General features: G+C 49.9%; 1 protein-coding gene across 3 annotated transcripts in view; it reads left to right on the top strand.

Moving 5' to 3' along the window:
• The window catches only part of STK35 (serine/threonine kinase 35), a 95,902-nt gene that overhangs the window by 5,703 nt on the left and 64,579 nt on the right, over positions 1-25,620 (top strand). For all 3 annotated transcript variants that reach the window (XR_004313174.1, XR_004313173.1, XM_032461982.1), the window contains exon 3: positions 4,487-5,237. Coding sequence is in view for 1 of the 3 variants with exons in the window: in XM_032461982.1 (XP_032317873.1) it covers positions 4,487-5,199 (713 nt within the window). In the remaining 2 variants the exon portion in view is untranslated. The remainder of the gene's footprint in view (positions 1-4,486; positions 5,238-25,620) is intronic.

Below are 25,620 nucleotides of genomic sequence, written 5' to 3'. Positions count from 1 at the left end.
GGTCTTAGTGGAGGGGCTGTCGGCCTGCAGTCTCTCAGCCTAGGGAAACTTCAGGCTCAGAGCCAGGCACCCGTCCCAGGCCTCCAGAAAGCAACTCTGAATTCTCTGCTGTAGGGTGGGGCCTCAGAGTTTAGAGAACCCCAGGTAGAGGTAGAGGTAGCGGCAGCGGCTGAATGGTGATCTTTGGCTACCCTGACATACATAAAAGGCGGCATTAAGGGCCCTGGAAATGAATGGGATACAGTAGAACATTGGTATTGACTGGAGTCAGAAGGCCTTAGTCCCCGTTTCATCCTGTTAATAAAAATAAAACTCATTGGCTGTGTGCCGGGAGCTGTTCTCAAAGCCTTAAACCTGTTAGCTGATTCAATCCTCACAGCCACCTTTGAAAGTCTATAATTATCCCTATTTTACAGGTAAGACAACTGAGGCACTGAGGTTAGTGAGGCTGCTGATGTAAAGCAGCTAAGCAGATAGCCAAGCCCGGATGACTTCCCGGCATCCTGCTCTCCTTGACAGCCGTGCTGCACTCTTGGGAAGGGGCTTAAGTTCTGGCCTCTTCTGTTTTTCTTGGTTGTTAAATAGGCATAATCATACTTCACTCAGAGACCATTTGTTTTTGACTGTGTATTAACCAGTACTTGGAGCACTGCCGGTGCCTCCCCTATGTCTCAGCTGCCAAGGACCCTCCACCTCCTTTCTGGTGTACCCTTGATTGTCTTGGGACAAGCACACAGACTTCTTTCTTGCTATCACAGACTACCTGCCTTCTGGGCGCATTGGGGGTTTTAGATACCAGCCCCAGGAGATAGAAACAGCCCTTACTTAATGGAGAGCTTTGATTAATTGGGGTTGCATTGGGTAGGGCTCTTTATAGTATAAATTAACTCTCCAGGAGAGCTTAGATCCCTAACAACATCAGTTTATTTTCGACTGGAATTTGGCTTTTGGTGGTATGGAGCCAGGGCCCTCCGCAGTGACTCACAAATTCTGGGTGTCTACCTAGTTGTGTTAATCTACACATTCCGCGTGCCCTATACCAGAACATTCCCTGTTGTTGCTGTTTGAAGCCTCTCCAGCCAACAATTCTCATCTTGATTCATCTCAACCCAGTTATTGAGGACCTACTGTCAATAGGTGTGAGTTGCATTGCGGGGAGTGCACAAATGCGGTCTCGTTCCACTGTGATTGCCCGTCCAGGGGACCCAGCACAGCCACTGTTATTTCCCTGCAGCCTGTGAGAGGTGCCCTGGGGGGAGCAGCTGCCAGGAGTGTGGACTCCGTTCGGGGGCGGGAAGGGCGAGTTGTAAAAGGGTGAGAAGTGAGCCTGGCAGGCGGACTGCATGGGCTCCCCCGCTCTGCTGGCTGTTGGTTCTGCAGTGCTAACAAGTCCCTGCTCTGTTCCAAGTTCTGATACCCTTTCATGGCGTTTTCATGGTTCATTCTCTCATACAGGCCTCTCCACTTTAGGCTGCTGCTTTTGTAACCCGGTCTTACAAGAAAATCAAGAGCCATCAGGTTGAGTCACTTGTCCAGCACGCAGGCACTGTGGGGTCAGGGTCTAGGTTTACATCCAGATGTTCTTGTCCAAATTCCACATTCTTGACATACTGCTTTATGACCTGCCAGACACATGAACATGATTCGTCCCCAGTGTTTGTCTGCTTAAGTGTCCAGGCACCTTGCAGGATGCTTCGTGTGTCAGCTAAATCTTACAACAGCCCAGTGAGGTGGGTGTCTCTTCCCAGTTTATGGGGCAGGGATGATATAATCGCACACTTTGACTTTCTGATCTCAGTGTCATCTTTTGCCTGACATGTGGGAGCTGTCTTCTCTGGCCTCCAGTGCCAGGAGTATTGAAGTTGGTAACTTGCTAGGATTGGCTGCAGTCAGGTGGGAATGACGATGGTGGTGGTCAGGATGTGGCTCCCCAAGGTACCTTACCCTCTGCAAAGCGTGTTTCACATCTGTGACTTAACTCACTGTAATAATGCTGGGTGAGGAGACTGAGGCTGAGGGGGTCAGAGATTTGCCCCAGGTTCTAGCTACCTTCCCATCACCCTCAGTCTCAACCACCCAGTAAACCAGTGGGCAGAGTTGGGGTCTAAACCTTGGCTCTTCATCTTCTGCTCTGTGCTCTTCCAGTTACCTGCCTCTCAACAGAAATGCAGCCAGTGTGTTGAGTGCCTCGTTCCCTCCCTCCACCTTCCCGTGATGTGAGGTAGCCGAGAGGCCCAGGGAGGCAATCTGCCTGTAGGAAAGGACTGGCATGCTGACATGCCTCTCATGTTTTTTTGTGGGCAGCTGAGATTCCTGCATGAAAACACATGCTGCAGCTTCTCATGAAATGAGTCCAAGGCGCTTGCCTGTGCAAGGAAGTGCTTTTTGTCTTTGGGACAAGTAGCTGGCGTCCCCCGTTTCCCTTCTGTCATGGTCACTGATGCTGTGTCTGAGTCGGAGACTGCTCCCTGTCTGGTGCTGTCATCTCAACAAACAGCCCCTCCTTTAGCATCTCTGACCTTTGCTCATTCCCCCAAAGGCTTCCCGGGCCCAGGTCTCGTCTGCCTGCCCACTCACCAACTCGTTCACCTTTTTTTTTCCCTTTCCCTGGATTCCCATAACCTGGACTTACATTATATGTAGTCTGTTTTGCAAAGTTGTTTTCTTTTTACTTCAATTACCATAGTTACCAACTTTGTATATAAAATAATCATCATTCCCCACCCTTTATTTCCCCACTAGAAGTTTCAGTGTTTTCTGATGTGGCCTTTGCAGAAGGAATTTGATAGCTTTTTAATAGTTCCTTTCTGACCCTACCACCAGCGAACATTTCTTGCCCTCATTTTTATGGGTCTTTACTCTGGAGTGTAGATTGATCGGGGCTCAGATCGCCGCTTCATTTTGCAGTCTTTTTAGATAAAGAGCCTCAGCCCGCTAGAGCCAGTGACCTAGAAAGAGGATTATGAGATGGGAAACAACTGATTTTTAAAAAACAAAAACCCATCTGCCCTAAACTGGTTCTACCTGTATTACTTTTGATTGTGAGCAATATAAACAAATTATGTAATTAACGGGGGAAGTGTGGTCTGTCAAATCATGGTCAGAAACCTAAAGCTTTTGGCTTGTCCATCTTCTTGCATCAACATAGAACTTCCAAACCACTGGCTTTGACAGGCTGTGTGTCTTGGTAATTTCAGGGCCTTTTGGCTTGGCGGGGTATTACCCAGATCACCAGTTCTCATAATAAAGAAGAGTAAGTGACGGGTGAAGGAAACCCTCTGGCAGACCTTCATTTTTGGCAGAAGGGAGATACTGGGACTTTTCTCAGAGGACTTGTCTTCAGGGTTGGGCTCAGTCACCAATGGTCCACGTGACCGCCCAGGGCAGACCCAGCCTCCTCGGTGGCAGGATGAGACATCTGCCACTTAGGCTCAAGCTTTTGGGACACTTGTCGTCATCAGATAATTTCATGCTAGGGGTTCAGGGTACCATTAATTGCTTTGTAAAGATTATTGGGATTTGTTTGAAGATGCCAATCACCAGCTTCTCTGGAGTTTCTGTTGTTCAAGAGGAAAGACTTTTGGTGGGGCTGGAGTTTCAAGCCCACACAACTTGACTTCATATTCTGTCTCTACTTCAGACTCCTGTTTACACCTCCCCGGTCCTCTTGTTCCTGTGCTTCGTTATCCATCCCATCTCAGCCTGGAGCTCCCTTCTGCCCGCTCCTTACTGATCTACTGCCTATTTTTTAACTTGAGTCCTGACCCTTCGAACTCCTTTAGATCAGGTGACCCTTTCCACCCTTCACCGTTAATAACACCTGGCCTTGATGCAGATGCACCGCTTACGGTGCTTGCTGTTATGAATACCTGTTACTCCTTGAAACTAAACTTCGTAGCAGTGGGCCTGTCATGTACCTAACTAGTGCTAGGTGTAGGGTGGGCTACCAGAAAACACTGAGTTGCAGTGTGCCTCTGAAATAGAATTGTAGTGGCATTCTAGACGCATTGACAACAGTCAGTGGAGGGAAGGGGAGGTCTTTGGCCTGGCGTGGAGTGACAAACACAGTGGCTTTGTGGTCATGGATTTGATTCTCTAAGTCTCTGAGCTTCAGGGTCTCAGCATTTCTCCTCACTCTTAGGGTGGTGGTAAATATCAACTTGAACGTCAGATACCGTCACAGATACTCTGTCAGTGTTACACATGGCCATTTACAGGTGAAGAAGCAGTAGAGACTTGGAAAGGTGAACTAAGATGCCTCCTGGCTGTTCAGCCTGTCAGCAGTAAACCAGATTCCCTTACCTTGTTCTCCCTGAGCTCACCCTGTGTGAGTAGAGATGGCTCCTGGCCCGTTGTGCCGGTCCTCTTGCATTGGAGTGATTGTCATCACTGTACCCTTATTGTAACAGGCTGCATCCCTTGAGTCTAAAAGTGGTGTGAATATGTCCATCTCACTCAGGCTCTTTCTGGTCTTCCTTTGATTTAGGAGAAAGGATCCTGGGTTACGCCGAGGAGCCCTGCTATCTCTGGTTTGTCATGGAGTTCTGTGAAGGTGGAGACCTGAATCAGTATGTCCTGTCCCGGAGGCCGGACCCAGCCACCAACAAAAGCTTCATGCTACAGCTCACCAGCGCCATTGCCTTCCTGCACAAAAACCACATCGTGCATAGGGACCTAAAGCCAGACAACATCCTCATCACAGAGCGGTCTGGCACCCCCATCCTCAAGGTGGCAGACTTTGGACTAAGCAAGGTCTGTGCTGGGCTGGCCCCCCGAGGGAAAGAGGGCGATCAAGACAACAAAAATGTGAATGTGAATAAATACTGGCTGTCCTCAGCCTGCGGCTCAGACTTCTACATGGCCCCTGAAGTCTGGGAGGGACACTACACAGCCAAGGCCGACATCTTTGCCCTGGGCATTATCATCTGGGCAATGATAGAAAGAATCACTTTCATTGACTCTGAGACCAAGAAGGAGCTCCTGGGGACCTATATCAAACAGGGGACTGAGATCGTCCCCGTTGGTGAGGCGCTGCTAGAAAACCCAAAGATGGAGTTGCACATCCCCCAGAAACGCAGGACTTCCATGTCTGAGGGGATCAAGCAGCTCTTGAAAGATATGTTAGCTGCTAACCCACAGGACCGGCCTGATGCCTTTGAACTTGAAACCAGAATGGACCAGGTCACATGTGCTGCTTAAAATTCAGGGCAAAGCATCTTGGGTGTTCTTAAAACTCGGTGAGTGCACTCCTTTTGTTCTGCACGCACACTTCCTGGACCACTGGATTCTTCTGCCTGGGCCCGGGGTTGGGGGGGGGTGCTGGAAAGTTGGGGGGAACGCGGAGTTGAAGAGAACTAAGTGCTTGTTATCGAAGATTTTCCCCCCCGAGTCTCGATGAGGGGGCATGGGATTATTTGAGTGCAAGTTTTTTTGGAAAGTCTAGAGAAGTTTTCTGAGTGGATGTTGCATTTGAGTTGAGTCTCTTAAGTCTTTTAGAAACACTTTCTCATCAGTTAATAAATGCTCACTGTAGAAAATATGCAAAAGAAGTATGGACAGTTTTTTCAGAATAAGCAATATTTTTCCCCTACTCGCATGTCCAATTCTGATAGTTTAGAGCATGCTGTAGTTAGGTATAATTTTGTTTCCTGTCTTCCATTGAACACTAATCTGAGGATTTCCACAGGTCGTACTTTGAAAGTGTGGCCCTCAGTAATTGATGTTCCATAGTACGTAGCGTATTGTAACCATTTCCCCACTTTGGATATCGGATGGTTTCTCCATCTGAGATACTCTAAACAGTGTGTGAGTGCCACATATTCTTATATAGAAGTCCTTGCTTATTTAACAGATTTATTACAGACTTTTATTTGTCAAGTACTGTGCTAGGCTCTGGAGGAACATTGATAAGCAAAATCAGAAACTTGCCCCATCCTCAAAGCGAGTACTGCAGCTTAGTCAGGGAGAGAAACATTAAAGCAGTATTTCTGATGGTTGCTTTCCAATGTAAGGAAATTGATCTTTCAGGGAATAGTGCCCAGAGGCAAAAGGAGGGACTTGGGAGCCGAGGAGAGCATTCCAGGTGAAAGGACTAGCCTCTGCAAAGGACCTGAAGCCCAAGGGAGCCTCCAGCAGTTTGGGGTTGGGAAGAATGCAGCCAGGTGGTGATTGGGGAGGACAGTGGCCAGCAGGAGCGTGGCCAGAGCTGAGCTAGAAAATCCAAAAGTATGTGCCAGGAACAGTAGTGGTAGTTCAGTTAGACCAGAGTCTGAGGTGAGCAAGGGAAATAAGAATAGAAATAAGGTGAAACAGGGGACCCTGGAATGTGACCTTGACTTAGTAGGCATGTGGGAACCATCTGTGAACCAGAGCAAAAGATTGTATCACTGAGAAGTTCAGCATGTGCAAATTGAATTGAACTGGAGATTGGGAGATCAGCTGGACCAATTACTTTGTTCACACCAGTAAGGGATGTTGTTGAACCTGGACTGGAGTAGCACTGAGGGTAGAGGAGTGCCTGGATCTTGGGGCTGAGAATTGGCAAGACAGCTGCCAATGTGGAAGTAGGTAAGAAAGTAGTAATAGATATTGGGAGATTCATGTCAATAAATACAAATGCTGACTAGTCAGTATTGGTCAGATTTATTTTCCTTAAAAAAAAAAATCCCCAACCTTGTTCTGTGGGAATGGAAAGAAAAAGAACAGTGACCACCATAAACACTAGGTATTCTCATATGTACCATTTTGTTTCACATTTGCAGCCCTGCAAGGGGTTAAGTCATTTACCCAAGATCCTACTAATTGAATAATTGAAGGGCAGATATATCTTACTCCTGTTCCTTCCTCCTCCCTCCTTTTTTCCCCAATATGGCGAGTTGGAAGTAAGACACTCTTCAGATTTTGCTGAAGCCTTGAGAGGAGGTGTTGGCGGGCAGAAACTGATCCCAGTGGTCACAGGGAAGGAGCCTCGTCAGCACCTAGGTGCAGAGCCGTCCATTCCCTGCATGGGTGCTTAGTCTCCCTTTCCCATCGGCGCCTGCAGATTTCTAGTTGAGTTGGTTAAGACTGAGTTGATCCTGGTTACACTGCAGTGTTCTCAGTGAACTTACTTTTCGAGTGAGTCACTCTAGGTTTAATTCTTCCATTCCACAAACACTGAGTATCTTCCAGGTGCCAGGCCAGTTTGTCCTACGGCCCAATGAGTAAGAGAGCAACGTTCCCTAGAGCTTGGTTTGGTGTAAGAAGGGTTGGCTGGACAGTGTTTTAATTATATTTCATGCTGTCACTTCCCATTTCCATCTCATCTTGTCCACTTTTTAAAAACCTCTTAGAATTCAACTTTGCCCTGGGGTAGGAGGAAGGTTGACATTGTAGGAGGAAGGTTGACATTGGAAGAGGGACCTGAATTTGGGCTAGTATTATGGGGTTGTCACAACTAATTGAGATCACGGCTCCCATTTGGATATTCATACTTGGGATTTACTCTGTGTTACTGGACAGAGTTAAAGCTAAATGGAAGTGATTGCTTCCGGTAGGAGAAATAGGAGGTGACCTTGAGATAAGAAAAGATCAGGAATATAGTTACTGTCAAGTGTCCCAGACTCTGAAAACTAGTGAGGACAGTGCTTGGTCAGTTGGTGCCTTTCCTGCCTATGTGGGCCTGGGCCCAGGTCTGTGTGACCCGGGGCTGAGCCCTGTGGTACCAAAGCTTCAAGTCACTTGTGGGATAAATGAGGAGTTTGGCTGGTTAGAGAATCAGAGACCTGAGTTGGGAGGAACTATTGAGTCCAAGCTCCCCTCTCTCCCAAACCAGCTTTATAGATGGAGAAGCCAGTTCCATGTATTCACTCAACGTGTTTATTGGGAAACTATTTGCCGGGGGCTATTGCAGGCACAGAAGATACATTCGTGAACAAAACCGACAGTTCTTGCAGTTGTGGAGCTTGCATTCAACTGGGGAGACAGATGATAAACATAGCTTTGTGGATGAGGGCAATGCAGAGCAGGAGAAGGGAGATCAGAATGCAGCGGGGGAGTGGGGGATGGAGGCATACATATTTGCCGGGAAAAAGATCAGGGTGGGCCTCCTAAGACAGTGACCTTTGAGCAAAGGTTAGGAGTGGAGGGAGTGAGTCATGAGGACTTCTGGAGGAAGAACATCCCAGACAGTGGCAACAGCCAGTATAACAGCTTGAAGACTGGGTGAGCAAGAGAAGAGTGTAGAAAGAGGCCAGAGAGGTAACTAGGAGTTAACCAGAACAGCCCTTGTAGGCCACTGTAAGGGTCTGGCTTTTATTCTTGGGTAAGATGGGAAGTCATTGGTGTGTTTTCAGCTGTCTGATATCTGACCCTTTTTGAAAGGATCACTGTAACTGCTGTGCTGAAAGTAAACTACAGAGGAGCAAGTGAGGGGATATAAGATGGGAAGCTACTTTGATAACTCAGGTGAGAGAGAATAGCTTCAAACAATGGAGCAGGGGAGGTGTTGATTGGATTTTGGGTGAATTTTGAAGCCAGCCAACAGGATGCTGGATTGAACAGAAGATGTGAGAGAGGAGAATTAAGGGTGGCTCCAAGTTCTTGGCCTTGGAAGCCTTTGGAAGGAGAGAGAGGATCAAGTGGGTTGGGGAAGACATTGGGAAGAACAGGTTTGGCTGGAGAAAGTTAGATTTTAGTCATCCGAAAGCAGGAATGCCTGTTTAGAATCCAGGTACAGAGACCGTGTAGGCAGTTGAATGAGTCGAGTTCAGGGAGGAGATCTGGTCTAGAGATACAAATTTGGAGACGGCTAAGGTACAGAAGTGGGTATAGAGAAGATTTCAAAGCAAAACTGAGCTCAGGCCATCCAGCACTGAGGCTGGGGAGAAGAAAAGGCGCCAGAGAAATAGGAGACCTAGGCATGGTGTCCTGGAAGCCAGGTGAAGAAAAGACACCCGGAGGAGGAAGTTACCAGCCGCAGCACATAGGCAGGTTGAGCGAGATGTGGACTGGGTGTTGACCTCTGGATTTAGCAACTGGGCAGTCCTTAGTGCTCATGAGCAATTTTGGTGGCACGTAATGAGAACCCCCTAGCTACAGTGGGTTTGAGAGAGTGAAGGAGAGGAATTGCAGATGGTGAGAGAATGGACCACTGATTCTTAAAGTTTTTGGTCTGAAGGCCCCATTACGCTCCTGAAATTGACTCCAGAGTTTTTGTTTTGAGTTATATCTATGGATGTTTGTGGTTTGACAAATCAGGACTGAGAAACGTTTTAAATGCTCCTTTCAAATGAATGATAATTTAGTTACATATTAAGATATGTATCATAACTGATAAAAAATAACTTCAAAAACAAATATGTAGTGAGTAGTGTGGCATTTATATTTTTGCAAATCTTAGTATCTGCCTTGGTAGTCAGCGGATTCTGTTGCTTCGGCATTGTAACTTCGGTGCTGTGTCACTCATCATGTAACTTCTGGAAAAAACTTCACCATACTCTTACAAGAAAATTAAACTGAAGAAGGCAAATAATGTCTTAGTATTACTATGAAAAGGTTTGGCTTTGTGGACTCAAGCTACTGACCATGCTTTGACTCTTCCTGAGGAATTTTACTGTGAAAGGGATCTGAGAAGTAGGGGGAAACCTAAAAAGAAGGAAATTGTTCAAGGGCCCAAATGAAAGGACAGACCTTGTGTGTCCTGATTCCTTGTCAACTTTCCTATTAAACCTGTTGTCAGGGCTCAAACTATAGCTGCATAAAGGAAACAGCTGTCCCCAGTATCAGAGTGATCTAGGGTTGTAGATTTCAGGGTAGTGTTTAAATTGGGGGCTAAATGATTTTAGTTTTTTACAACAATGAATGAAAATGCACTTTGGGTTGGAGACATTGGATTCCTCTGAAAGGAGTGTTGCCTAGTGGACAGTCCAGGATTGAGTCCCATTTCTGTGGTTTCCTGGCTATGTGCCCTCGGGCAAGTGATTTTACCTCTCTGGGTTTTGTCATCTATAAAGTAAAGTAGATCATACTTATCTGATTGAGGTTTTATTATCCTTAAAATAGAATAGATCATATTTATCTGATTGAGGTTGTTGGAATGACAGGAGGTTGTGACAAATACCCTCTCTAAACTGTCTAAATGAAATGTTAAATGGTGAATTTTAGGTACACACCTTGGCTTGAGGTAGAAGCATCCCCATGTCTTCCATTCCTCTGAAGACAGTGGTATTTCTTAGCCTTCCGTCTGAGGATTACCCAATAGCTTTTTTTTTTTTATAAACAAAAGTATACTCAAGGCAATGCTGTCCAATTGCTTGTTCCAAAAAAGTGTGTTTTTAAAGATTATTCAATGATGGGTCTTCTCGCTCCCTTATTTGTCACTTTTTGAAGATGGCTAATGATTTCTGATGGTTCCTACCAGACAGCCGCAAGCCTTACCCAAAGCAGGAAGCCAGCAAAAGTGATGGTCCAGGTGCCACTGCCCACGTGTTACCAGGGAGTGCTGTGGGTAAGAAACTCTGCATTCATGGCCAAGTTTGCTGTCTGATAGCAAAGCTCAGTTACTAGGGCCTTTGGAAGCCAGGGCCTTGAATGACATTTATTCAGAGTAGGCATCTCAGGCCTGCTGAAGGGAATCAGATGTTGGTGTGACCTGAGAGGTCATAGAAAATACTCCTCACACTGTATGTGATCTTGGTAACTGCCCGGCATCAGAGAAGAAAATCAGACCTCACTTCTTACTGATGTAATAAGTGATATATTTTCTCCTGGCCTGGGGTCCAGAGATGTGGCTGGGTGACCTGGGTTGACCCTTTGACCTGGGCTTCAGATTTTGCTTCTGTTCTATCAGTTTGAGGGTTTGTTTTGTTTTTGTTTGTTTTTTAGTAACATGGGAGTTCCCATACCTCTAGTTGGGTCCCTTTGCTGGGGACCCAGCAAGACGAGCTTTTCCAGCTCATCTAACAGGCAGTGTGTACGCTCACACTGAAGCTGTAGAAGCCAGTTCAGATCATTTGCTTCCTTTTGGCTAGGATTAGACTTAAATTGTGTCACATTATAGGTATCAAGTTAATAAAAAGGATCAAGTTAATGAAAAGTAAGGGTAAAAACTTAAAAATGGGGGTAAAATGCGTAATTAATGTGGTTTGTTTTAAATAGGAAAGTCTTCAAAACAGAGTCCCTGGGGGATAAATTTAAAAAAGGATTTTAAGTGAGAAATTAGGAACCCAAGTCTAGATAGGTCTCCAGCCTCCTCTCTGGTGAGTGTAACTTATGGGGACAGCCACAAACTAACTAGGCACACAGCAGACATGCCTTTCCCTCACAGGACTGCCCTGACTGTGGGGAGGGGCCATATGAGACCATGAATGACACTTAGCTTCTGGGGGTGTGAGACCGCCACCTGAAGCCAGCCTTCTGAGTCTGGAGGGCTAAGAGGTGAGTCTTTGTTGGAAGGCGATGAGGCCAAAGATGATGACAATGAATGGCTGTCCCTGGGCTGGGTGCTTCATGACAATGATTTCATTCACTTCTTGGCAAGTCATTTCTGAAGCTCCCAGAGCTAGTAAGGGTCAAAGCCTAGATTTGAACCCAGGTCTGAGTCCTTGGCTTTAACCAATATGGTGTATTTCCTCATTGAATTGCCTATAAATTTCAAAAGTTTTCAAAATTCAGCCAACAGTTGAGCATCACGTAGGTTGCATTTCCTGCCCTCTTGGCACTGCGCTTTCCGAGACGAGGGACATGAACCCGAGGCTCCTGGCACCTAGGTGGTGTCCAGCTGGAGGCGCTTTCCTCTGCGCTGAGAAAGTACAGAGTGTGCTGGTAAACAATGAGGTGGCCCAAAGGACAGTGAGCGGGGAAGGCGTCACGGAGAGGGTGTTACTGCTGAAGGGACCCAGGTCGGAAGTTGGATTCTCAGCCCCAGAGCCTCATCCCTCTTAGTGTCCCATGGAGCCTTGAACTGCCCGAAGGGAGGATGGCAGAGCTAGAACCTCAGCCTCTTTTGAGTCCCTGTCTGTAAGCGGAAGCCCCCACCTTGCTTTATATACCCTGTCTCACTAGACTTCACGGCGCTGGCCGCTAGCACGGACTGTGGGTTGTGTTCTCTTTTCCTGGGAAGGTAAAGCTCAGCGTTCACTGTGGACACCTGGTAGCTCTAGGTCTCGGTACGTGGTCTACAAGACGTCCCTTGGTTCTGGGTCCGTCTACTGGTGTTGGTGTTTCATGGGAGTTCCCGGTCTCTGTAAGGCCAGGCAGCTCCCTGGGCCCCAGCTTTTGCCTCCGCTGTTGCCATCTCTTGACTGCTCCTACTGCAGATGCCGGAGGAAGTGAGTGGTCTGTTATGTAACGGGGCGGGTTGCCCCAAGGATAATCTGTCCCTTGAAGCTCTACAGGATATCAAAGCATCCATGAGGGGACAGGCCTGCCCCAGGGCTGTTGTTGCTCACACTCTCCTCCTCCCTGGCATCCTGGCTCCTTCTAGCTGCCCAGGGCAGCATCCCTGTGGATAAATCAAGATATCTCTTGTAATCCTCCAGCTGCCAGCAAAGCTGCCTGGTGGTTGGGGTCCTTCCAACTCCTGTTTCCTCGGACCTGGGGACGCAGATACTCCGACCACCACCAACAGCTCCTGGTTATAAAAACCTGCTTTGAGGGGTCCTCTGACTTCTGCTGGGCAGAGGCCTGGCCCTTTTATCTCCAGCCCTGAATTAAGCACTTTTTACATTAAATCTTGTTATCATACAACATCTGCATGGCTGTTTTGTTATCTGCGGTCCTTCTGCGGATGAGGAGGCTGAGAAGCACCTTCCTGTGTGCTGAGAGTCAGGATTTGAAACCAGGCATCTGCCTGGAAATTCCACTATTCCATCCTGCCTCCTATAGCCTCTTGAAAAGCAGCTTTTGATGGGTTTACATTTTGAGGCAGATGGTGGGTCCCCCTCCTAGTAGCTCCGCACAGAGGACCCCTCGGGTGTCGGTGTCAGTGTCAGTGCTGCCCGCAAGCATCTTTCAGAGTCAGACAAGGAGCTCAGCCCTGCACATGGCAGCAGGGCCACCATCTGCTCCTTCAGGTGAGAGCACCTGTGTGCGCTCCCCCTTGTGTCCCACCGACACTGCCTCCAACATGGGCAGGTGAGGCAAGGCTGGGATGGCGAGGCACCCACACAACCAAGGGCTGGCAGCAGAAGGCAGCAGCCACACAAGCAGGCACAGTAAAGTTCCCCAGAGGTTGGGAATCGGGACCCAAAGCACACACGCCCCTCCGTAATGGCAGCAGGAGTGTGCTGTCCCTGAGGGATGCTGACAGGGCAGCCTGCGCATCAGGACACGGAAGGGCTCTGATGTGACCAGGGGTACCCTGTGGTCTGTGTTGCCGGGACTGGGCAGAAGCCCTGTTCTAAGTGAGCTTAACCTGGACTCTTGAGGTTGATGGGGATCCAAAGCAAAGTGGCAGGGGTTGTTGGGTTTCCCCCTGACTCATCTTCCAGCTCATTTCTGACTCTTGACCAAAGCAAGGGATTTCATCATTTGTCCCTGTCGTCAGTGTGGCTGCCCGCAACCCCGTGTCGAAAGATTCTGAGTTCAAGTCAGGTTTGGTGAGCACAAGCCCTCCTGGCTGTGGCCGGCACATGCCCAGCAGTGGTCCTGATAGTGTGGGCCCTTGTGCTGCCCACTCTAGGAGCCCACAGCTCAGCTATGTGCACTTGCTTGTAGTAGGAGTGGCTCAGGGGAGATACAGGAAGTCTGGGAGAGTGGAGGGAAAGCTTCCTGGAGGAGGTGGTGCCCGGGGCTGGTACTTGAAGGCAGGTTTAGGGGCACCTTGTCAGCCAGGTGATAAGTGAGGAGGTTGCATTTCAGGATTTGTCAGAAACTTGCCTTGGCTTACCCAGGCTTTTTTGGGTACAAGACACAGCGGGCAAGGGGAGAGGGGATCGCTGTCATGGTGAAATCCCCAGCCGGAGGTGTACTTGAGACCAGGGCCTGGACAGGATGCCCAAGTTTCTCTTGATAAACTAGGACGGTGACGTCTCAGCTCCCAGCCCCTTTTCATTTCCACTAGTGAGTCTTCTGTGGTTTTACCAAATCAAAGGAAACGGAGACCTCCTCCAGCACTTCTAGAATTCAGAAGCAGGGCAGGCCTTAAAACTGCCAGCCAAGCTTAAAATAAATCAATACTGTAAAATACTGCAATGAATTTTCCAACTTTAAAGGAATTTCTCTTTTAGTTAGAGGTGCCAGGGGAAAGCGATAACTCAGCCTACACCGTACACAGGTCAGAATTCTGTATTTTGTTTCCTTGTGAAAGAAAGTGATGTCTAGGGACTCAGGAGGAATGGATTAGAGCCACCCTGGCACCCTGTAGAGCACAATGAGGAAGATGAAAATGCTTGTGTTTTCCCAGCCTGCAAAGAGGAGCTGTCTATGGGGCCTGGGCAGGAAATCTCATGAACAATAACCTTGGCTTTCATGCTTCCGAGGCGCGCTCCTGGAGCAGTGGTGGAAGGCGGGAGGCTGTAGTAGCTCACACTGGATTGTGATGTTGACCCTCTGTTCCAATGGGAAGGTCACAGGTGATGTGAGCTATTGACTCTGTGTTTACTTCCATCACGAACAGCGCCCTTTTGTTTTTTTCCTTTCTGCCTTTTGCAGACATGTTTAAGACATGTCCTTCCAGAAAGTTACAGTCGAGTGCAAATCTAAGGCACAGACTGGAAGGGTGGTGCTGTCAGATCTTGGCAGAATGCATGGGTCTTTTGAGCACAGCCCAGCCTTGTACGAGACAGAAGGAGAGCTGGAAGTCACCAGTAAAGTCTCATTTGTTGTTAGTAACCAGATTGCAGACTTGGATTTGATGAATGTTTGGAAGGAACCCTTGGTTTGCATGGGATAGCAGAAATGAGTGACTGTGCCACACCCCAGACCAAACAACAGGGTGACTTTTACCTTCCAAAGAAAAAAGAAAAAAAAAAGTTATTTGGGCCAGTTGCCTAAACTGAAATCCGGATGTCACCACTGACGTGAGCCAGAGGTCCTCCTCCCTCCCCTACCCTGAGCATCTCAGGGCATGGGCACCAACCAGGTGTAGCACGAAGAGCCTCGGGGAGCACGTCACTCCAGCCTGATGTTTTGGGAGGCCCTAGAAGTCCAGTTGGCCACCTACTCATGGCATTTCATTGAGATGGACATACGATAGTGATGCCATAGGCAGACCCAGGTGTTAAGTCTCCAGGATCTGCAGCATATTGACACGGCCTGGGTAAAGTTTAGATAGATTGCGAGTAAGAATTTTGCGACTTCAGAGATCTGGATTCTAACCTGTGAATCGGAAGGTATCCACAAGCTGTTGCTGCATTTCTCCTTGCTCCTCCTTACTGGCTCCTGCCCCCTCAGCACACACACAGTACAAACCTTAGCACCAGCAGTTCTCAAAGTGTGCCCAGACTGGCAGCATCTCTTGGAAACTTCATAGGAATGTGTATTTCTGGCACCCCCTCAGACCTACAGAGCTGGAAGCTGGGGACAGGTGCTTCAGTCAGAACCTCCAGGTGATGCTGGCTCGTGCTCATGTTTGAGAAGTACCCTGGGGAAGAGGGTGAAGGCACCATCTGCCTAGCATCTTACCTCTCTACCCTCAGAAAGCTTAGATCTGGGCCTACACTCAGAGAGCCTGCCGGGTTCTAATCTAGGCTCTGCCTTCTGTGTTTACCTAGCACGGGGGCTCTGGACAAGTCGCTTCACCCTAGGCTGTGGTTTCCTCATCCAGAAAACCAGGGCAGCAAAAGGACCACTGAGCCCTCTTTCCCCTACGCACTCAGCCCTGGCGCATTCAGAGTGCCACAGTGGATGCGGTTCTAGCACCTGGGACTCCTAGTTCTTGTTGAGTTTCTCCCTTATGCATTTGTCTTGAGATGAGGTGAAGCCTTGTGCCTACCTGCTCCTGGGAGGAAGAGGAAGAAAACAACTGAGCTTCTCTGCCAGCTTCCCTGGCCAGAGAAATGGGCCTCTGAGCCATAGTAACAGTGAGCGCATTGGGATGCTCTCCAGAGTCCCGTTAGGGACTGACAGGCCCAGTGAGGCCACCATGGTGGGACAGGAGCCCGCTCTTGGAGAAGGGGGAAGCCGAGAGACATAGGAAAGGGGGAGGCAGCGGGATTGGAAGTCGGACTTACGCTCTGAGTGGGGTCTTAGGCACGGCTTTGAACTGGACTAGAAAACTTCGCTTACTCATTCCACAGACATGTGTCGAGCACCTGCTGTGTGCCTGGCCTGGGCCATGGAGATGCAGATAGCTCCTGACCTCAGTCCGACTAAACCTCGGGCATCTCTCTGAGCCTGGGAGACCTTATTTATAGAGTGAGGTTGCCAGCTTGCCCTCAGGCTTTTCATGAGGAGTAAATGGAAAATCCATGTAAAACTAGCCTGGGGTGCTGGGCTCACAGTAGGTAGCCCCCAGATGTTGAGGCCTGTCACCCTTTCATACCAGTTCTTGGTCACGCTGCTACCAGAGCTAGCAGTAGTATTTCAGAAAGTGTGCAGGTTCTTGTGCTGCCCCCCCAACCCCATAAAAAGGAAAGCATCCCAGAAGAGCCCATTAATTTTTTTATTGATTGCTGATGTCTGTCCAGGCACCATGGTAGGTGCTTGTGATACATCAGTGAAAAACCAGACCTGGTCCCCACCCTTGAAGCCCTTATACCTCAGTTTGAGAGACAGTGTCATACAGGAAAGCTACAGATGATTTTTCCAGTGCATCTGGAGGGAGGGTGCTGCAGAAAATAAGGGACCTGCCCCAGACAATCAGAGAAAGCCTTTGTGAAGAGGTAACATTAAACTGAGGTCTGAAGGATGAGACCTCTGCCAAGCAGAGGGACGAGGAACCGGCAGGTCCGGAGCGAGGTGGGAAGGTCCGGAGAGACGGGAGCCCAAGCGCGTAGGTCTCGGGAAGTCACTGAGTGGCAGCTTTAACCATCCGACTTGCATGTGTACAAAAGCTCTCTGGTTCTGTGGCCAGTGGACTCGGAGAGAGGCGAGCGTGGACGCAGGAAGCCCGGTTAGGAAGGGTGGAGGGTGCAGCAGGTGAAGAGTGAACGTAAGGTGCATGTTGGAGAGGTCTGAAGGGCTGGCAGGTGGCTGAATTAGGGAGGTGAAGGAAGGGGCGGCTCACGGGTGGCTCCAGTATCTGTGGCTTGAGTCACTGGGCCGTGGCAGGTAGAACCACCTAAGAGATGGTGAACACTGGGAGGGGGAGCTGAATACACAGATGTATCTTGCATACCTGGGTATAAACCCTCCCTCTGTCCTCTAGGTAGGTGGGTGTTTGTGGTCAGCTGTGGGTCTTTTGTGGGTTTTGAATCTCAGGTTTGGGGCAGAACATAAAACACCCTCCTGGGCATGGAGTGACCCCCACAGCCCAGGGCTGCCTTCATGGCCTTTATTTGGTGGCTGAGTCCTGCTGAGTTTTGTTCTTCCCCTTGGTAATCAGCTTCTCATTAGTTGACTGATGTGTCTGGCTCTTCTGCATATTCACTCTGCTATAATTACGTCCCAGGAACAAAGCATTTTGTTGTTTTTGTATTTACTTTTGCTTTTTAGAGCTGAAAACCTGTGCAGTGTCCTGTCACATGGGCAGGCCGGTGGTTCTGCCAAAGAGCAGCTCTCTGGCGCCCACATCTCACTGGTTTTGTGTGTGTGTGTGTTTTTTTAATGGTTATATAACATCAGAACCATGATTGCTGGCTATAAAGTTGACTTTGAGAACCACTTCAATTTGTAAATTGGAAAATACTTTCTATTTGGGGTTAAGGAAAGGAGTATGGTGGTTTGTGGGGGGGTGTTGGGGGAGAAGGTCTCTGGTCTCAGTTGCCTTCAGGTTTCTAAGTGCAAACAACCAGGAGCAGAGGGGTGGCCCGAACCTCAGCCAGTGGGGTGGGGGCTTCCGAGTCAGTCCTCCAAGCTGTCCTGTCACATTTTGGTTTGATTCTGTGCAGGCCTTGGGGGGAAGGCTGGCCCCACCTGCCTTTCACCAGATCTCTGCTGGAAGCCCAGGAGAGCCTGAGTTCTTTTTTGCACTTGTTCAGCAAGTGCTTACTGAGAGCTTTTGCGGCTCACTGGTGGTCTCCTATGCACTGTATCTGTTTCTGTTTGGGAACGAGGCTGGTGCAGCCTTCCTCCCGTCTCCAGAAGGCATGGTGGGTGGGGTGGGGAGGGGCCAGGATCACCTTCTCTCTCAGCACGTGCTGGTTGCCAGATTCACTGTCCCCGTTTACTGTCTTGTCAGATCCTCATGTGTGTCTGCGCTCTTTTCATCAAGCTTCCGAGGACAGGTCACCTTAGGTCAGTGGCAGCACAGTCCTGTCTTAGTGCTCCCGGGAGCTCAAGAGGACTGAGTGCTGCCTTTTTGTTGAAGATGTAAGTGATGGCAGCATGTCAGACGTGTGACTTAAGATGGCCCTTGAAGAAAGGAGGGCAGATGGGGGTCTTCTAAGCAGGCGACACTGTGAGCAAAGGCAGAACACTGTGAATTTGTAGAAAGAGCAGGTCTTTGCATTGATTCACGTGGAGGCTCAAGGTGGAGGGGGAGACGGTGCCAAGTTGCCAAGAGCCTTGAGCGTCAGCCTAAGGAGGGTGAGCTTTGTATGCAAAGGAGGTGGTGGTGGTGTATAGGCTGGAGTTCTGGCAGATGAGTCGGTCACAGTGATGGGGGAGCTGTTAGCCCCCAGGGGAGGGAGATGGGATGCTCTACCCAACAGTTCCCATCTTCAAAAGGTGCAAGACCTCGCAGGTACCATCCTGAGCACATGAGGAGAGAAGGGCCACCAGGGCGACTGGAGACCCTGTGCTTCCATGTTGGTGCCAGGACATCAAGAGAGTTGCTTTTGAACCTGATATGCTGATAAATGTAGGTTGAATCGCATCTCTACCTCTTAACCAGCTGGGTGCTGTGGGCGAGTCACCTAACTTCTTAGGGCCATTTCCTTACCATTAAACAATGCTCATTTAACACAGATGCTCACGGTGTGCTGTTATGAGGACTAAATGCACGAGAAGTGTGGGGTGCCCAGGGAAATTCCTAGCACACAGTAAGAGTTCCGTCAGTGATGTAGCTCCCCATCCTGTGTGTTTTTGCCAAATCCTCATAGGCTGATCATTTTTACTTCACTCTCACTAATAATTGCATTGCCCTTCTTTTCCCTAAGAGAATGCCAGCCCCCTGAGCAAGTGCCCCCAGTGAGTTCCCATCAACATACTGGGCTTTGGACTGGTTGCTGTAATAACCAGATGTCCATATGGTCTCTTTCAGCCAGACCCCTCTGGGCGTGGCCTGGTTTGAGTCATGCTGCTCATGACCACAAACTGTCTGGTCCCCGTGGAGAAGCGACCTCTCCCCGCAGTGCTAACAGCTCCTCAGACATCTTCCTGGCTCAGGGCCCGGGAGGAGCGCTCTCCTGGGAGCCCAGCCTCTCCCCTCAGCCCTTTCTCTGCTAATCACAGCAGCTGCAGCTGAACCCCAGTCTCTAGGGGCAGCTTTCATCCCCACACTTAATAAGTTGAGGAGGGGAAATCGTTAGGGTATCCCCACAGTCAGCTGCCAATTCCTGGGGCTGTTTTTCTGGATACAGAAAGTTCCCCAGTAGTTTGTCTTGAGTGAGTGAGTTCCACCCAGTACCTGTTTACCAGCTGAGCTGGTTAAGGGAACTCACCAACCCCGAGGCTCTGACAGCCCAGTGACTTCCCAGGGCCAAAAAGTCCGGGTTTAATTGGGTCTGTGCCCTCAGACCTCAGTGACATGACTCAGAGCACAGGCCCGCACATGGCCAGTCCCCACAGACCTCCAAATCGCAGAGCCCTATGTCTGGCCTGGTGACTTCTTTCTGTGTGTCTGGCAAACTTTTAAATACTAACATTGTGAATGGCGCTTCAAGGAATCAAAGGGTTTCAAACAATAGTAAGCAAATCAGCAATGGTGACACCGCGACACTGCCGTAACAGGACTGAGTCTTTGTGTCCAGGACCTTCCACAGTAACTGCTTACTGCAGTTGGCATAGAACCTGTCACTGCCCCGACTGAACTCCGGTCAGTCTTGAGGTGAAGCTGACTTGTGTTTCCATCACCGCGCCTCCTTGGCTCTAAGCTCTCTCGCCCCCTTTCTCTCCACACATTGGGCCAGCCGGTTGTTGCCCCTGACTGTGTGTCCTCTCTGGTGAGTGGGCCGTGGGTCGGCCTCAGCTGACATGGCCTAGCGCTTGTCTCCTCTGGGTTATATTCACCCGCTTCAAGGGCATCTCAGGTTCTGCTTAAAGCCTGTGGGGAGACGGGTCTCATCAGCCCGCTGTGGGAAGGGCTCTGCCGGCCCCAGGGCACTGCACCCCCCACCCCACCCCTGCACCGACCCCAGCTCCTCCTCTGCCTTGGGAAGCCCACGGGGCACTCCTGTGCTGCTGTCAGGTTAGAGTTTAACCTCCATCCAGAAGGAGCCTACAAAGGTCATCTTGGTTCTCAGTGCCCTTGAGTCCTGGGCCCTCACTGGAGAACAGAGTCCCCGCAGAGGCCAGGGCCCCTGGGGATGCCTCCTGGGAGGAGGCCTGTGTCATTGGAGCTGACAGCAAGGGGCAGGTGGGGGGCCGGGCAGGTGGGGCGTGCAGCCAGACCCACTGTCCCCGAGGCCCAAAGCAGAAAGGAGGCTGTCACCTCCAGAGAAGACTGACATGAGGCCAGCTTATCTTGTCTGGAGTTTTTGCCTGAGCCCGTGACTGCTGTGAGGATTTGGTGTTTGGGGATGTGATCGAAGGCTGCCATGACAGCTAGTAAGTGCCTCCTGTGTGTCTCACTGTGCCCATTGCAGATCCCGTCGCAGGCTTCTCACCCTGCAGGATAGACGTTTCCACAGTTTAGGTGGAGAAAACGGAGACTTGATAAAGATCAGAGCCAGTCATTGGCTGAGCTGGGGTATAAAGTTTAGTTCTTCCTCCTCTAAAGCCAAACCCCTTGACAGACAATCGACTGTCTGCCGTTCTGCAACCCATGCTCTTCGAATGGTGCTCCACTGTGTTTGGGACCTGCTCCTAGGCCACTGCCTTGTTTCGCAGTGATAATACCACCAGGCGGCACTTACGGGAGAGTTTAGGTCAGGGTGAGTTTTTGGCTACCCACTGAGGAACACCACGTTTTGATTATGCCAGTCTGATGACTTTCTTTCCTGTTAAAGAGGCATAGAGGAATAGAGAAAACTAAACTTTAGATTTGAATCCCAGTTCACCATTTACTAGCCATTTAACCTTTTGCAACTTGCTAAGTAACCTTCAAGACTAGAACTCCTCTGTGGAGAGAGCCTCTTGCCTGGATCAGTGTGTCTGTGTAGTAGAGAGAGTAGGAGTGTGGACTCGCTCCCCTGCCTACTGTCTGTTGCTTCCCTTAGCAGCACCGAGCACGGACTCAGGGGCCACCCTGAAGTCTGCAGGCTGGTGCGTGGGCCCTCCTGACAGGTGCCAGTGGTGCCCTGGGCACCGGCCCACCCTTTCAATGAGTAGCTGTGACACTTTTGTGTGAAGCCACAGAAAATCAGTCCTCGCAAGCAGCCGGGGGTATTTTGATTTCTAGGTCCCTGGACTTCAAAAATCCCCCTTTAGGCCTGAGCAGGTCGCCATCTGGCTGTCCTTGGGGCTTTATGGCAGAGGTGTGGCAAGGGGTCAGATCTTTCACAGCGGGGACCAGAGTGCTTCCTCCGCCTCCACCACCTCCTCCGCTGCCCTCATACTTAAACCCCCATATTGACAACACAGGAGAGGAAGTTCCCAAATTAAGCTTCGACTCGAGATAAGTTATAGAGAGTTCAGTCTGTGACCTGCGAAGAACCAAACTGACCATCAGCATAACTAACAAGACAGACCTCAGGGTGAGCCCTGTTCCGCCCCGCGTGCTGGTAATCCTCTCACCCGCCCAGAAAGGGAAACGGCATCCCCACTTGCTAGTAAGGAAAGAGGGGCTCAGAGAGTGTAAACAGCTGGGGGGTGGCAGAGCTCGGATGTGAGCCAGGACCATCCACCGTAGCCCGTGTGCTCCCCTGGAAGAGCCTGGAGTGAAGCTGCTGACCTAAAACGTAGCTGTGGCTCCCAGAGTTTTAATCCCGTGCTTGCTGGGCTTAACATTTCCAAGAACAGTACGATTTAAAAGCCAGGGGAGGAGGTGGGGAGAAGGGGTGGATAGGAGATGGAAGACCGGGTTTTTAAACCACTCCCATTTACTTTCATCATCATTTCATCAAAGAAATGACATTCGGGCACCAGCAAAGTAGGATGGCCATACTTGTGGGATAAGGGGTAATTTTTTGTTCATGCAGCCTTCCCAGTCTGTGCATCAAGGACTTGGGGAGGGAGATGGCCTTACAAGCCCATTTGGTCCCCAGCCCTGTCATGGCTTCTCCCACCTTGGCTTTCCCCAGCTTCTGTTCTCCAAACTGCACGTGGCCTTCATGGGAGCAGTTTGGTTCCCCAGTCTCCTTGAACAGACCAGACAACTGCTTGGTGGGCAGACGAACTTGCCAGAAAGCTGCCCACCGCCTGGTTGGCACCACATACCTCTTTGTGCTCTGGACCCCAGACATGTGCAGGGGCACCTCAGCCAAGCCTGCCTTTTCTGAGTGAATCTGTTTATGGATGAAGGGATTAAATAGGCTTTAAACTCCACTTAAGCTCTTCTTGTCTCCGTAGGAAGGGATTTTGCAGTACAAAGTTACATGTTGAAAGCGGGAGCTTTGGAGCAAGACAGACCTAGGTCTCTAGGTCGCAGCCCCTATCTCTCCCACTTACTAGCCACGCAGATCTTCTCTGAACTTCCATTCCCTCGTCTCTAAAACTGGGGCGACAGCAGCTCCTACCTCATAGGGTGACAGAGTGAAATGAGGCAGTAGATGTAAGACACTTGGTCTGCTCCGCGATGCGGTGAGTGGAAAGCAGTGTAGGAGGGTTGGCATCCTCACCAGGTTGTTACATCTAAAACCGTCCTTCTTACATACTTCATAGAAAGTGCCCGGCACGTATTAAATGCTGAGTAAGTGATTGCTGTTATGATAATTATAGAGAAATTAGGAGGTCGGATGTGCTGCCGGAACTTAGTCCAAGAGCTGAAATAAGAAAGGGAAGCACTTGCCAGCATTTTCCCAGATCACTGACACCTTTCCTCCCAGAAGACCAGCTCAAACTCAGGAGCCGTCTCTGGGAGCACTGAGTGAAGGCTCATCGTGGGAAGACTGGGCAGTGAGGCTGGAGGAGTTCGGACTGAGTACCGGTACCAGTCCTCAGCAGCGCTTCTGTGGGGCAGGTGGTCCCATCTCCGGGCCTGTTCCCTTGTTAAATCCTCCCTAGATGAGACCAGGCAGTGGCGGGGGTGGGGGGTGTACTCAGATGTCACCCGGCATGTTAGCCTGCAGGTTAATCACATCACTGCCTCTCATCGTGCTCAGCAGGGGTGGCTTTGCCTTCAAGGAGGGCTCTGTGGTGGGTGGGAGAGGAATCCGAAGCCAAGGTTCTCTCTGTGGAAGAAAGACCCTTATTTCCTTTGTCCCTGCCCACAAGGGAGATGCAGACAGACCTGTGGGCTGTCCTGAGACGTCCTACCAGAAGGTCTGGAGCCAGTGCTGAAGCTGGAGGGAGGGTGGAGGAGCCTGTGGGAAACGTCGGCCTGGCATCCTGGTGGGAGACCCGGTGGTTATCACGGTAAATTATGCTGGCGTCACAGAGTGCTGTGCGCTTGTTTTGCCCTTCTGCGGGCACACTCTGTTCCTCTAGTTTATCATGGAAAGGAGACTACTGGCCACTGAATCTCTCTGCCTCCTGACAGCACTGCTTTTCAGACGCCATGGGCCACCTTCCTGCTGTGATGGGCATCCGTTTGAGGTTGTCCTCAGTTCTCCTCCCTCCTTTCAACAGTGTTGAAAAGGTCCTAACTGGTTCCAAAGATTATCTTAGCAAATCACACATCACCATACAGTTTCCCAGCCTTCCCTTATATTTCACAACGGACCTAGTGTCTTAGATGGTGAGGTTCGCCTGTCCTCTCCGTCCCGCCATCTTCTGGTGGTTCATCTCCTGAAAGCAGCGGAGAGAAGGCGCTAGGCATGCCGGATAGAGCCGGAGTGTGACATGGCGGCAGCATCATCACGGGCTGTGCTTGCGATGACTGTTTTTCCAAGTCAGAACTAGCGTACAAGACCCACCGATGGGTGCTTGTCAAGCGGAATTAACAGGCAGGGAAGCACAGAAGCAGCGGAGCACAAGGGCCAGAGAGATCCGGTGTCTCCTTTCCAGATCAAGTACTTTTCCAGCGCCTTTATCATCCATCCCACTGGACTCCACACAGACCCTGGGTCACCCCTCACCTGTGCAGCGGAGGAAGAATCACACAGTCCAACCTCTCGTCTTACAGGTGGGGAAAGTCCTCCACTGTCCACGTGTGTGGAAGAGCAGAGAAGAGCCTGCGTCTGGCCTCTGGGGCCCCTGCCTACTCCAGGGACCTTTCTGTTGGGGCTGCCAGCTTTCCTTGTTCACTAAAGGACGCTATTTTTCCCATTAAAAAGTAAAGCGCCACAGCGTGCTGTGTACTCAGTATTAAAAACACAGAGGAAAAGTGGGGGAAGAAGAAAATAACGCCCACGGCAAGTGCAGCATTTTGATGTGTTTCTTGCCAGATTTCCTATACTTAGAGGTTTTGTTTTTCACATCTCAGGGTCATACTCTGTGTCACAGACTTTGTAGCCCACTTTTTCCATTTAACCCATGCAAGTGCTCCTGCCATAATGTTCAAAATGCCACAGCCCTCTCGTTTCCTCTGTACCGTATCACCAAGTAGATGGGTCATTTGTTTCAGTCTCTTACTTTTGGATTTGTGGGTTATTGCCTCATAATTTAAATACCACTTCAGTGAGGATCTTTACTCTCAAAGTCCTTCTCATATTTAGGATAATCAGTTAAACTAGAGTTCCAGAAGTGGAATTACAGGGTCTAAAGACATCCCAAGCTTTGAAAACGTGCCCACGTTGCTCTCCGGAAAGCCTTGTCCCACTCCTCCAGTGCAGTGCGTGTCTTTGCCGCGGCATCCTCACTGGCTGGAAGCAGTTTGGACGATTAAGCGGCTCGGACCACAGCCTGTTCAAGGCTGACACATGCCTAGTTTCTGGTTGGGGGCAAATGGCTAGGAGAAGATGGGCTCATCGAGGAGTCGGTCCCTGCCATGAACAAGTACTTTACAGTCCATTCAAACCTCAGAAAAGAGCCCCCTGTTTCTCAGGGGAGGAAACAAAGGCTGACAGGTAGAAAATAAATGATCCACTATCACTGTACCCTGCTGCCTCTCGTGAGGCATCTCCCCAGGACCTGAGGATGACAGGCCAGTGTTATCAGGCTGCACAGGAGGCAGGTTGTGGTGGGGAGGGCACCTGTCAGGCTGCAGAGGGCTTTCAGAGCATTGAAGCCAGTGGGGGGTGGGAGGCTCAAGCATGCTGGGAAAGACTCCTCTGATTCAGTGATTTGAGCGAGAGAGGGCACTTTGAAACTCTTAGATGAGACCACCTGCCGCAGAGACAGAACATCGCTACCCTGGGTGGCCTGCCCTGCTTGGGGTAGGGCTATACTTAGCTCTGATCA

Source organism: Camelus ferus, chromosome 19 (assembly GCF_009834535.1).
Source record: "Camelus ferus isolate YT-003-E chromosome 19, BCGSAC_Cfer_1.0, whole genome shotgun sequence".
Classification (NCBI taxonomy): Eukaryota; Metazoa; Chordata; class Mammalia; order Artiodactyla; family Camelidae; genus Camelus; species Camelus ferus.
This window is presented reverse-complemented; position numbering and strand designations above follow the sequence as displayed.